We start from the raw sequence: 13,330 nt of genomic DNA on the forward strand, positions 1-13,330 counted from the left end.
TTACATGTTTAAGACAATGGAAAATACCATAATGAAACACACAGCATACCCTCAACCCTCCCGACCCCTCACACCCAACAAAATGAGACAAAAAATGACACATGAATAAAACTCAAAGAGTAAAGAGATATAGAAACAAATGTATATCAGATCAAAATGCATTAATAAGACAAGAAAGTAGACATCTTGCTTCTGATGAGTGTGATTTTTAGTAATTGTATGTCTTGGCATCTACCTAAACAACAATGCCCTTATATTATTATAGAGTATTTTAACTCCTTAACTAAATCAAAGAAGTACTTTGAGGTCTATTTGGTTACTTTTTTTTTTTGTAACAATCCTGCTAGAAAGCAACATTTTCACGGGATGTCTAATATCTAGGTCATTTTTGCAGATTATAAACAGAGGTGTGTGCTGCAAAATAATAGGCAACAATTCAAAACTCACCTGTCTGCCTGACTGTGGTTTCCAAGGTTGCAATCTCCTCTCTGCGGGTCCTCAAAGAGCACAAGGATGACTCTTTGTTATAGTTCACTGCTCAGCCACTGTGACCTGCACATAGCACACACCTTTGCGGAGCTTTAATGAGTGCTTTGCTGTGACTTTATCTTTGATCTTTCTTTTTTTTTTCTTTCTTTTCCTCTGCACTTGGTTCATATGCACACATTTCACTGGGAAAATCTCATACTCTGTCAATTGGCAATCAATTCTGTTGGCTAGCCTGTCTCCACTGAAATGAAATAAACAAGCGGCCGAGACTACAAGACCTACAAAAGAAATGGAAAAAAAAAAAGATTGATATGAATTTGTACATATGAGCTGTGAGACTTTGTTTCTGTCCAGTTCAGAAGATTCTTGCAGCTCTGAAACCTGGGTAGTTATGTTTTTTTAGGGTCTTGTTTTATAAAAGTCTGGAGCTGTGACTTCCTTTTCATTGAAAACTTTTTAAACTTTAAGTGGTCAGCAACAATGCAGCTCAAAGAACATAAAAAAATCCTATCAGTCAGAAGCAACACTAAAGACCAAAGACTGTCTGTTCCGATTAGGTAGTTGTCCTTCACAAGTCCTCATCACTGCAAGGCAGGGTTGGAGGAAAAAGACACTCAATAGGAAGGAGTGATGATGAAACCATGACAAATCAACTCATTCTTTCACTTCAAATTCTGCAAGTCTGCGCCACGGGATTTCTGCTTCTCTTTGAGTTTGGGAGCAAGTGAATCTTGAGACTCAATGGTGTTCATTTCTCTAATCCAATCCCTGTATAAAACCTCCCTTTGAACGTCGGCAGAAAAGCTGAGAGGCAGCACATATCCACCACCCTCCTCTGTTCGCCTGCTCTCCGCCTCCCTGATCCACGCTCAGTGTCCGACGCACAAGCGCCTGGATGGAGCAGATCTAATTAAGTTTGCTGATGGTGGAAGTGATGATTATTGTGCAGGAAAGGAGGGAGCGGGAGGAAGAGGGGCTAAAGAAGATAACGAGAATAACTCCAGGGGGGCTGAGTGCACAGACTCCCCTTCTTTTCCTCCTCCTCTGTGTGGCTGATCATCTAGCCACCATCATTAAAGTCATTCTTCAAATAACTTCTCTGGTGTTTATAAAGTAATTTAAAATTTAGCAGCCTCCCCCATCCGGTTCAGTCCCAGAATGCAGATTTTAATAAACAAAACCACATTTTAATATTTACTTTGACGCATCTTTTAATCAAGTGTGGAATTTGCTAATAAAAGCCAGTGCAGGAGATTTAATAAAGTCATTTATCTTTTTTTTTTTGTTCTCCCTGAGTTTCATTTGCATTCATTTGAACGACAGGTGCCTTCAGTCTCAGGCATCTCACATCTTTGACCATCTTCTTCCAGCCCTCCCTTCTCGAACACCTCCTACTCACACTTCCTCCATCCAACCGGAAGTATCCTCGCTTTCTCGCTGCTGGAATAAATTAAATTGGAAGAAGAGGCACAGAATACAGTGAAGGGAGTGAGAGAGAGAGAGAGAGAGACAGAGAGAGAGACAGAGAGAGAGAGAGCGCCCCGAATGTCATTCACGCGCCCCGTGCGCAGCGAGTCCAGTCACCGCCTGCATCCACGGCGGCTCTCCGTGCGCTCTGCGTGCGTCAAGGAGCCAGGATGAGTTTGGAGGGACAGCAGCCTGCACAGCTTCTCTCGCGCGGGTGGCTTGTGCGCGTTGACTTCTCCCCCCTCTGAAGTGGAAGCCCTTTCCCGCTGCGCACCTCCGGACGCTCTCAGCTGGAAATACAACACACTGAAAGTGAGGAGCTCGCTCTGGGGATGCGGATGTCTACTTCTGTGTAGTTTAACTTGCACAGGCGCTCATTCATTGGGTCCGTTTGCGGCACACCTAAGGTGGGGGGGAATCTCATTTCAATGCTGCGCAGTCCGTGCGCTCAGCTGAACCCCAACTTCCCGGCTATATTGAGGACTTTTTTTTCTTTTGGAAATTAATTTTTTGACGTTCCCGGACTGATAGACTTGCAAAATTAGGTAAAATATGTTTTGATCAGTGTAAACATTTTATTGTGTTGCGTAAAAATTGCTTGATTTGCAAACAGAAACATGACAGGAGTAGTGATTTATGATCATGACAATCCCTGTTGCTTTACCTCCATCACTTTGATGTGCTTTAGTTTCCTCTCACTCTTCTTCCTCCTCCTCCTCTTTTTTTTTTTTTTTTTTTTTTTTTTTCCATCTAGCAAGACTCATCGGGAGTGCAGTGAGAATGAGGAGTCACCGGGGCCGGGGGAAGCAGCATGAGTGGCCCGTGCATCTCCAATAGACTGTCGGCCCTCATGTTTCCATGGACGTGGTTAACACTGAGCCTGCTCCAGAGCTGCTTGATAGGGGCCGGCGCGGCGGACTCTGCCGGGGCCGGCTTCAGCGGCTCCGCCGGGCCCCTGGGCTGGCTGCTGTCAGAAAAGGGTCCTTTTCACAACTCCCAGGAGTTTGTTGATTTCTCAGAACGGTACCAGCAGGGATTCACCACCAAGTACAAGATATACAGGTGAGAGGTGTCTGTTGTATTCACAATATGAATCTATTTTTTTTCACTTGTTCTTTGTTTATCAGTTCAGAGAAAAAATAATTGTATTTACTTTGTGCCACGTGTTCATTTAGTGGGTGGCAGATGTTTGATAAAGGGTTTAAAACCTGGAACTTAAAATGTGCAGTTTGTGCTTAGATCCAAGCTTCTTTCTGTGCAGCCTGCACATGTGCTTGCTGTTTCTGTGAGCAGAGCACAGACATGTGGTATGAGCGTGATACAAAACTGTGCTTTTTCAGTATAAACTCAGCCGAGGTACCAAAGGAAGGTTTGGGGAAAATCACAGATCCCTTACTGAGCCTGCTGATGTGTGACAGTGAGTGGCTTCAGAACTGTGTGGCATGAAGCTCGGTGGGTGTGTGCTTAAAAGCAGCAGGGTTTTTGTTTGAAAGCTTTCTGTGATGTACGATGCTCGTTTTTTTCCCCCTTAACTTTTGTTTGTAGACGAGACAAAGCTGAGCATAGCAAACAGAAAATGCATTATTTTGCCTTATGCAGGTTTTCACCTTGAGTTCATAAATCTAGGATTACCAAACCCTATACTCTTGGTAAGACATATGTCAACTCCAGAGCCCAGATGTTAAAACATTTAGTCGTTTTTCCACATTTGTACACAGATATTTGTGATTAAATAAGATACCCAACTTTCAGGAGTTGATATTTTATTGTTGATGCGCTCATTATTTTTTAGGACTGAAGCATATTGGGAGCATTGGAGCTCCTCGTTGAAACTGATGAAATCTTTTTCAGGAGCACAATACGTGTGCAAGGCAGCGTGACCTATACACACTATATAATAGAACTGAAAGGGCAAGCAACTCGGCGTGCATATGTTTGTGTGATGGATGTATCATCTTATGTGGTTTAAAAGTTGCCAGACCTAGTGGGTCTTTTGTGCACTTGTTCGGTTTTACCTATAGCAGCGGCCTTGAATGACAGAACCCTGCAGCTATAAAACCCCTTTTCCTTTAAATCATCCAAAACAAAATAAACATTTCCTGATAACATAGGTTACAAACTGTTAAAAAAAAAAAGAAAAAAAAATTATTTTTGTGGGTACATTTAAAATATCAGAGCATGCCTCAGCATCTGAGTGAGGCAGCTGTTTTTGTACCGTGTGATCAGACGGATGTTGGAGAGTCGGCCACTGTGCAGAGCAAGGGCTGCTGCCAGCCCAACAGAGGGTTGACTGACACTGGCATTTAGCAGCTGACAGGGGTGACAATGCCAGGCAAAGACAGAGAATGTAGCGCTGTTTGCTTCTCTACATCCATCATTTCCTCCTTCGCTATCTCCCAGTTGGCATCCTCTTTTTCTCCTTTTTTTTCTTTTCTTCTTGAACTGATACCTTTGTCTCTCGCTTCTTGTTTTTGTTCCCATACTCCTCCCAAAGCAGATGAATCTGAAAGGTATTAGCATAAACGAGCATAGAGACAGGATTAACAGTTTTACTGAAGCTTTTCTTTTCTCGCTTTTGAAAAAAAAGAAAAAAGCGCTCTGATTCTTGGAAATCATGTGTGTGTGGGGTATCATATGACTGTCATTGACCTTTTTACAACAAATATCTGGAAACTTAAATAGCCCATGCCTACCCTCATACCCCCTCTCCCATTGGGCTACACTGGCCTTTTCAGTTTTGTATAAAAAAGTAGGAGCAGAAGTCAGCTAATTAGAGGAAAAATTCAATAAAGCAAGGTGAAAAAAGTACAAAAATTAGAGTTGCTACAATGACATTTTCTTTCCTCTCCTTTAAAAACACTTCTCTTTTTTAGACTTTAAATACCTCGCACTACTCACACTGCCAGCCATCATTGAGCAGTCATAGATTCGGGGAGCTGAAGACATCAGAGGTGCCTTCAAACTGCGGCGTGCTGTGCTTTTATTTTTGTCTTTTTTCTGTAGAGGTCCAAAGCAGACCCATGCAACTTTAATAAAAAAAGTGATTTAGTCAGGTTTTATTACTTTTTGATGATCACAGACACTTGTGTTTTTTTTTTTTTTCCTTCAGCATTTATATTAGACGATTACGTTCTGTTATTGACTCTTTAACTGTCACCGCTGTGCTTCTAAACTAGAGTGTAAAGCTAACACTGGACTCGTTGAGCAGCCAAAATGAGCTCAATCTGGACAGCTTCCTGAAGTGTTCATGCAAATTCATCACTTCCTCAGAATAGAAATGCGGCAACACTTGGGCGTACGGCGGAGAACTGGAAATAGGAAGTTCTCTGTTAATTACCCATGGGGAGTGAAAGAAGGTTAAGTAAAAAAACACTCATACCTAACCTCTGGCTATGCCTTTGTCTATGCGTCTATCTACACTTTCTCGATTTTCTAAGCCTTCGCTTCCCCCCTCTGTTTCTCACCCGCCCTCATCGAATGATCTCAAACCAATTGCTCTCTTCTGCTCATAAATATTCCCCGGAGCTCAGTTGGCCTTTCCCGTCAGGGGCCACGGAAGAGGGAGAGAAGTAAAGGGTGGGGGGTAGAAAGGAGGGGAAACACAGCTTTATCCCCCTCTGCTGGTTCGTCAATGCACCGGAACGATGCACGAGACTGAACATGTTAATATTTATAATTTATTTTTTTGCTTATATTAAAAATAAAAATACCTATGGGGTATTGTGTTGAAGCAGTTAAATTGATTTTTCTTTGCCCTAGTAGTTTGTCTTCTGTGTCCCCATGACATTAGGGCTGGTTTAAGAAGCTTAGAGGGTTAAGGTGGTCTAGCAGACCGAGGTAACTTGAAAAATCATGATTTTCTGATAGCAAATCTTAGAAATGAAATAAGTACCCCCCCCCCCCCCCCCTTTACTTTTCAAGGTCTTATCAAATATAATAATAACATGATGGATTAATGGATTCAGCGAATTCAAAAGCGGCAAAAAAAAGAAAAAAATACAGGCACAGAGGCACTTAACGATATTATTTTCACCATAAATGCAGAAAAATGCACCTGTATGTCAGGGATAATGGAAGTTTTAAAACAGCCATTCATTTTTCTCATTCCTCCTTTTCTCCTAGCGAAGATTACAAACCTCACAAAAGCGTTGCTGCTTTTATTTTACACTAAAAGCAGGCATCTGGTTCCAGGTGTCCTTGGGTTGCTGGCGGCTGCCGCACTCAAAAGACAAGACTCCTTGAGTTTGCTCTCACAACATGAGGCTAAATTGGCTGTACTTCAGTGGACACGATGCCGAAGCTTGCATCCGACCTGGAAAGGAGCTTACAATGAGCAAAAAGCCTGTTTCCTTGAACTATTTAGGAGCTTCTAGAGTTGTGAAATCATCCCGGCCAACGTGAGAAGCTCTCATCTCTTGTAAGCAGTCAGGCTGCTTCCAGACAAAGTAGCATATTTGTCAAAATGTCATCACCTCCTTTCTTCTTCTTCATGGGCCATAACTTTTACATCATGCCTCATCTCCTGTGTTTTTTTTTTCTATTCCGCTGTCAGCTCACTGGCTATTAGGTTGACTTTATCTAATGCAACGAGTCGCCGCTTGTAATTATGGGATGATTAGTGTTTCAATTACATGCAGAGGTGTTTGAGGAGGGAACGGCTGTCACTTAGCTCAGCCTGTTGTGCCTTATCTTCCCGTGTTTATGACTCTTCCATTGTGTTGTGGGCGCCACAAATGAGAAAGACCATTTAAATGACAATAATGAAACCAAAAAAGAATAAATACAACAGTTGTGAAAATAGGAGAAGGGATGTCGATGAATGGAGCATCTTATCAAGCCGCAGTGCAAGACATTAAACTGTGAAATCTGAATATATGTTTGATATTCAATTATTTTATTTAAAAAGACCAGCAACATTTTGAAGTTTGAAATAATGTCTGGTCAATTTGAAGATTAGATGTTATTTTGTCTCCACATAGGGTTTATATACCAAATTCTTAATTCTGTAATCAAGGGTTTCATTTAAACTGAAAAACTACCCTAATGTTAGCGGTCAAACACCTAATAAATAATACATTACGTATAAAAAAAACAGCATGGTAATTGAGTATATTAAACCACTATAAGAATACATTCTTTTTTGATGGCAAGTACTTTTCTTTGTATTGTAAAGTTTAAGAGTTTAAATTATTGGGACTTATTCTGGGGCCAACATGTTTAAAGGCCCACTCCAATATATATAGTCTTTTTGGTGTTTTTAACATGTTATTTATTTATTTTTTTATGATTGAGGACATATAAAAAACAAATCAAGATTAAAATAGCCTTTCTGAGTATTTCTTTATTCAAATCATTGTCGTTGTGGCGATGAAGGCACAATAGGTGGGTCAATAGCTTCCTGATCTGCTCCTTTCTGATGCATCAACATGCAGATAAAAATAACAAATAAATCCACGAAGGTCTTCGTTTTTCCCGTCCAAGCTGGAATCTGGCTCTAAATTGTACAGCTGGAAATCTCCAATATAGATTGCCTGTTGGGGGTGTGAGGGGCTGTAATGTAGCAGGAGAGAGTGAAAACAGATGGATGAAGTTCGAAAAATCTGGAAGTAGAAGCGGGCTCACTCCATGGCAGCAGTCCTGCCCACAAATCAGTCAAATTTCTAATGAACTCATGCCGCTCTGCAGAAACTATGTCCTAGAAAACGACACAGGTTTTTTGGCTATAAACACAATAATCATAATTAAAAGATCACTGGGATCAATTTTAAAACAGATCAAAAGATAATCGGAGTGGGACTTTAAATAGTAGTTACTTAATCTTAGAAAATTACTCATTCAGAATAAGTTTTAAATCATTAGCATGCATGTGAATGTAATGAGAGATATCCTTACGCAACATTTAACAACAGTAATCCCAAGTCTTTGCACCCGATTTTATGTAATCTATTATACAATATTACAAGTCATAGTAGTATAATTTTGAAAAATATAAAAAAGCACAAATTGACATTTCTTCCAGTCCTTTAATCTTTTAAATTAGAAAGATTATTGTACAAATGCTGCAAAATACTAATAAAATAAAGAGAAACAAACCTTTTGTTTTGTTTCATCATTCGTCTATACAGTTAGACTTTATCGACCAAATCGAAATAGTCTAACAACTTACTTCTAAAAGATTAAAGCGATTTCATTTTTTACACATTCGTGTGTTGATGTTTTTAATGTTAATTCTATTACTCAGAAATGGGGTTTTGTCTCAATCATCTTTTCATCCAGTTTTGTCATCAGATGGAGAATTGCTAATGGTATTTCCAAAGAACTCATGAAAATGTTCATAGGTACTCCTGCTTTCATCAGGCTACTTGACATGACCTATGTGTTTTTTTCTTTTTCAATTAAGTTTAAATGTGATGCACAAATTGCAAAATAGTTTTTCTCCAAATGTCTTGAACCCAAATTGAATCTGTATCAGGCTGCTTTCATTTTCCATTTGTCAAATTATGACTTATATGTTATGGTTTGGTGACTCTTCAGAAATCTTTAAAACTAAACTTTGACCTATTTCAGGATTTAAAAATAATGCCTTAAAGTCACATTTTACATCAGAAAAAATGCCCACCAATATTCCAATATGATTTGTGAAATGATGAAATTTGGTTTGGTTTGATTTGATTTATTAAAAGGATTTTAAAAAATTATTATATATATATATATATATATATATATATATATATATATATATATATATATATATATATATATATATATATATATATATATATATATATATATATAAAATAATCTGGCCTGATTCGGTTTAAAAACTGCTTTTTTGCAGGTTTCTGTTCTGCAGGACATATGACTCTGACATACATCACACATAACATGACAAGACGGAAACAAATAAATAAATATTCCAATCATATCACTACAAATGAAGCAATATAATAGGATATTCCCACTAAAAACTGCAGCTAGTTTGCACATTCTTTCATTGCAAGCTGCCACTTGTTGGCACACAGTGCACAAACAAATTCTTCCATAACAGCCCAGTTTTACCTGTCAGAATTGATAATCATTAAATGCTACAACCACTTTTGAAAGGTAAATGCCATTTCCTCCTTGCCTAAATTGTTTGCTTAGGCTCTTAAACGATATAATTGTATTTTTTTTTTGTCTTTGGTTGTGAGTGGTTGACTGTTTGCAAACTGCCATCAGTATCCTCCCAGGAGCAGTGTTGATAGGCAGAACGCTCACAAAGCAACAGCAGAATACTGATAGACGCTGCATACATTTCATATGCTGTTTGTTGCATACATCAAGCAAATAGAAACATAATTGCTTAAAAAAATAACTCTTGAATTCCTGAAGAGATTTTATTCAAATGTATTCCATTACTGGCATCTGTTTGACATGCAAACCGAAAACCTTGATGAAGAGACGGCAGCAGCCACTCTACAATTGTGTTCTGTTAATTAAGAGAACAGTGTTTACTTTATTTTTTAAATTATAGCTATTCGAAAATAATTGTTATTTAAAATCCTTTTCTCCCCCTCTTTCATTGTCATATCATTCCAAGATTCCTATTGTTGGTTAATCAAGTGACGTTGGTCATACTGGTGAAAAAGCCACTACGTTAAGATTCTTAAATGTTCTTTCATTTGGAGTTAACAGACTGTATTAAACATTTACAGCCTAGTAAAAAAAATAAAATAAAAATGTATCAACTTTATTTATATATTACAATATTGACACACAGCTCTCATTTTAATTCAACTGAATCTTTCATCACATTCTTTACATGGAAATCAGTGAAATCCTGTGGTTGTTCAATTTTCCCTCTCAGATTTTGCAGCTTTAACTGCCTAAACTTAAGATCCGGGTAAACATAAAAGATGGGTTATAATACTCCATTTTTAAATTGTTGGTGGTAAGGGGGGTTTCATTCAAAAAGCCAAAAAGCAAACATCATCTGGAGAGAACCACTTCATTACTTGTATTAGATATATAATTTTGTTGTCAAATTTATAAATTAATATATTTGTTTTTTTCTGTTTTTTTTAACTGAACATTTTCAGGCAGAAAAGGCTATCACTGCAAAAATTAAAATGTATACCTGGGTTTAAATATCTGACCAGTAATCAAAACTAACTACTTCTAACTAACTACTTCTACTTTTAACTACACAATGATACCTCTTTGTAACCAAAATAAGTATTTCTTTATTTAAATAAATACTTAATTTTTTACATTTTTCCTCCCAACATCAAAAAACCCATTGACTGTACATGAGAACTTGAATGAGGGACCACCTCCCCCCTCACATTCCAAATAGGAAGTATCTGCCACCTTCAAGAAACCAAATCCCATAGACTTGAGAAATAAACAGCTATTAAAACTATTACTCTGTCATTATATTTGTGAAATGAACCATTCTTGCACAACTACCTGTTTTTAGCATGTTTTTATTATTTTTTTTCACATTTTTCTATAGTGCAAGTTATTCAAGCTATTGACTGGCCAATCAGATGCCTCAGTGAAAGCGTGTGGTGCCCTCTGGCCTCCACGTTTAACATTTGATTGGAAGATTCTCTTGAGCTAGCTTTCAATGGGAGGGGTGTGGACTTCCAACAAGCCCACTGCTGGTTGGCGAAGGTTTTAGGAGCGTTGATTCAGAGCGACTCGGACCGATCTTACTGGAGTCATTTTGGTTTCAAAATGATGACATCTGTATCACGAAAGAATTGCAACTGAATGGACTCCATTTAGTTGGACACAGAAGTAAGCTATCTTCAATGGGTGGCGTCACGCTTGCTCGTTTCAGTTCCCATACGACTAAATTGGGCCATCAGGTAAAAAGGGCCGTGTAAGGTTAGAGGATCTCAGCTCCAACAGTCAATGGCTTTTACAGAGATTCTTATCAGAGGCATGAATTTAAAAACAGATATTCGTAGAAACCAGCTAATGTGGTGCCATATGCATTAATTTATGAAGTAACAGCAAGTTAGCATTCATTAAGTAATGATTTATAAACTGTGAAGCAATCCCATGGTTTATTATCAGTTTATGAAGAGTACAAGGATTCCATGATGCATACCACATTAATTCATGCGTTAAATTATCATGAGTCATGTGTTAATTATTACTTCAGCATAAGATTTAAGCTATTGTAAAAAAATGCAGATGGGAAAGCAAATCATTCAAAGTCAGAACACGTTTTCAGCAACTCTGGCTCTCGTCTTTGTTTGACAGACTGTACTTATGCACTCACTGTCGAAAGCATTTGCAGGCAGTGGGTGTCGACCCACAGCCTTGTTTGTTTCTAATCAATATGTTAGTCTGGAAGTTACACACAGCACGTTTTTCAGAGAGAGCACGAGTGTGTGTAATCTTTCTTGGGCATCCAGTAGACCTCATCTGCTTTTTCTGTGAGGGTTGTTGTGCACGCAAGTCTGTCTGTTCATGATGATTCACACAGAGGTTGAAAGTGTCTTCAGGACAAAGGCAGAGCAGCGTGGTGTTCTTGATAGGCAGCAACATTGGAGGCGACAAGGACGTCATCGTGTGCAGAGCTTATGGCTTCTGACAAGTTCGCAACAGGGTAGTTATCAGGGCCAGAGGTCCATGGAAGAAGACCGCTTAGACTGAGTGGACATGGAATAGATGGCCTGAACTATGAAGGAAGACCTCCAGTATCAGTTGATGACACATCTTTCTTTTTTGCTTAGAGGTCTTTGAGATTTGACATATTCTATATTTTCCAAGTGCAATGTGTCTCATGAAATTGCACCCAAACTAGGAATAAACAAATGTGTGATTTGACAGCAGGTCGGCTGAATGGAAACCTCAGCAAAAATCAGATGTAACAAATAAAAATAGTTTGTGAAGAAGAAAAAAAAAAGAAAAAAAACTTTAAACATCAGCACTCAGTGTATGGACTTTGAATGTTAAATGTATAAATGGGGTTGTAGTAAATGTCTATCATTTTTATCTGCCTATTACAGCATAGTAAAGTAGCTGCAATGCTCTTACCAATTCTAATTACATGTCTTTCATTGCCATATTAAAACTGATTTAACAAAAGAAATGTTTCTTTTGCATGCACTTCAATCCTGAATACAAAGTATTTAAAAAAAAAAGTTACATGAACTGAAAAGAGGATAGTAAGTAATGTTTGTTATGTGCATCATTGAAAATATAAAATTGTGTATACATTATAATTTATTGAAAATGTTAACATCGTGCTGCTTTTCCTTTTGTACACAGAAACATCACAGAGTTTAATAACAAGATACATTTATTAATTACATTATTAATTACTGTAGGAGGAAGATTTATAATAGATGTTTTTCATGATCCAAGCGCAGAGCAAGAAGATTCCTTTCAAAGGACAGTTGGCTTTTTTTTGTCTCAACTGTATTCATGTACCTTATTTGCCTATAAAGCAATAAGGCTAAAAAATGATAGAAAAATAAAATGGTGAAAAAGACCTTGAAAATAAGACTGTCAATAAAACCATATGAGGAACCAATATAACCATAGAAGGAACCCAATAACCAGTTAGGTGAGATGCAATAAGACATGAAAAGAAGAAATAAAAAAAACAAAAAAGAAATCCGAATACCTTAAAAAAAATATTAGTTCTGATTAACACGTGCATATATTATCTAATTTTCTAGGTTTTAAAAATAATGTTGCTCAATTTTGTGTGTAAAGATAAGGCTTGAATGTGTGCTGTAGGCTTGCGTTTTTGTGTCCATGAAAGTCTGTCACTTGCTCTGCTTTATTCACAGCTCCAATATTCGCATTTGCTCTTGGTTGATAATTGCATGCATTGTCAGCCTGATGATGTTTTTCAATTTGCAGCAAGATGTTGCTGCACAATTAAATGTCTTAGCAACATCATGGAATGCATGCAATATCATCCTGGCATACATTTTAATAATGGTTCATAAACAAACAAACCATAAAACTTCAAAGCAGGCTTTTTAATAAATGTTGTAAGGTCATCTCTTTTGCTTAAATCCCTGTGGCATTGAGCAATAGAGGGAAGAAGAAAAAGTGCGGCTGAATCACTGAAAGTCTAAATTAGTCTGGTCTTTGACAGACATGCAAAGAAGTAAACACTGTAGTTTAGGTGGTCTTGTTTAAAAATCCTACTGACATTCAAGTAAAACAGTACTTTGCAGTCACTGTTGTGAGTCAGTGAACTGTGACGTTGCCTCATGAACCCGTAAATGTAGCACAGTGATTTTCCCTACTGTGTTTCATAATTGTATTTCACTCAACAATTCTTACCAGAAAGGTCATAAATCAAAGGTGTAATGCCTCTGCTTGGCTAAGAACACAAAAGAATACAGGGCAGAGTACTCCT

At 38.0% G+C, this 13,330-nt stretch overlaps 1 protein-coding gene across 2 annotated transcripts in view; it reads left to right on the top strand.

Moving 5' to 3' along the window:
• The first annotated feature begins 455 nt into the window (after positions 1-455).
• LOC101162995 (BMP/retinoic acid-inducible neural-specific protein 3) overlaps positions 456-13,330 on the top strand; it is an 89,605-nt gene continuing 76,730 nt past the window's right edge. Inside the window, exons 1-2 of one of the 2 annotated variants that reach the window (XM_004068210.4) lie at positions 456-2,501; positions 2,711-3,018. In XM_004068210.4, the coding sequence (XP_004068258.1) occupies positions 2,768-3,018 (251 nt within the window). In that variant the 5' untranslated portion in view covers positions 456-2,501; positions 2,711-2,767. The remainder of the gene's footprint in view (positions 2,502-2,710; positions 3,019-13,330) is intronic. The other variant, XM_020702537.2, reaches the window with a different exon arrangement.

Source organism: Oryzias latipes, chromosome 4 (genome assembly GCF_002234675.1).
Source record: "Oryzias latipes chromosome 4, ASM223467v1".
NCBI classification, from domain to species: Eukaryota; Metazoa; Chordata; class Actinopteri; order Beloniformes; family Adrianichthyidae; genus Oryzias; species Oryzias latipes.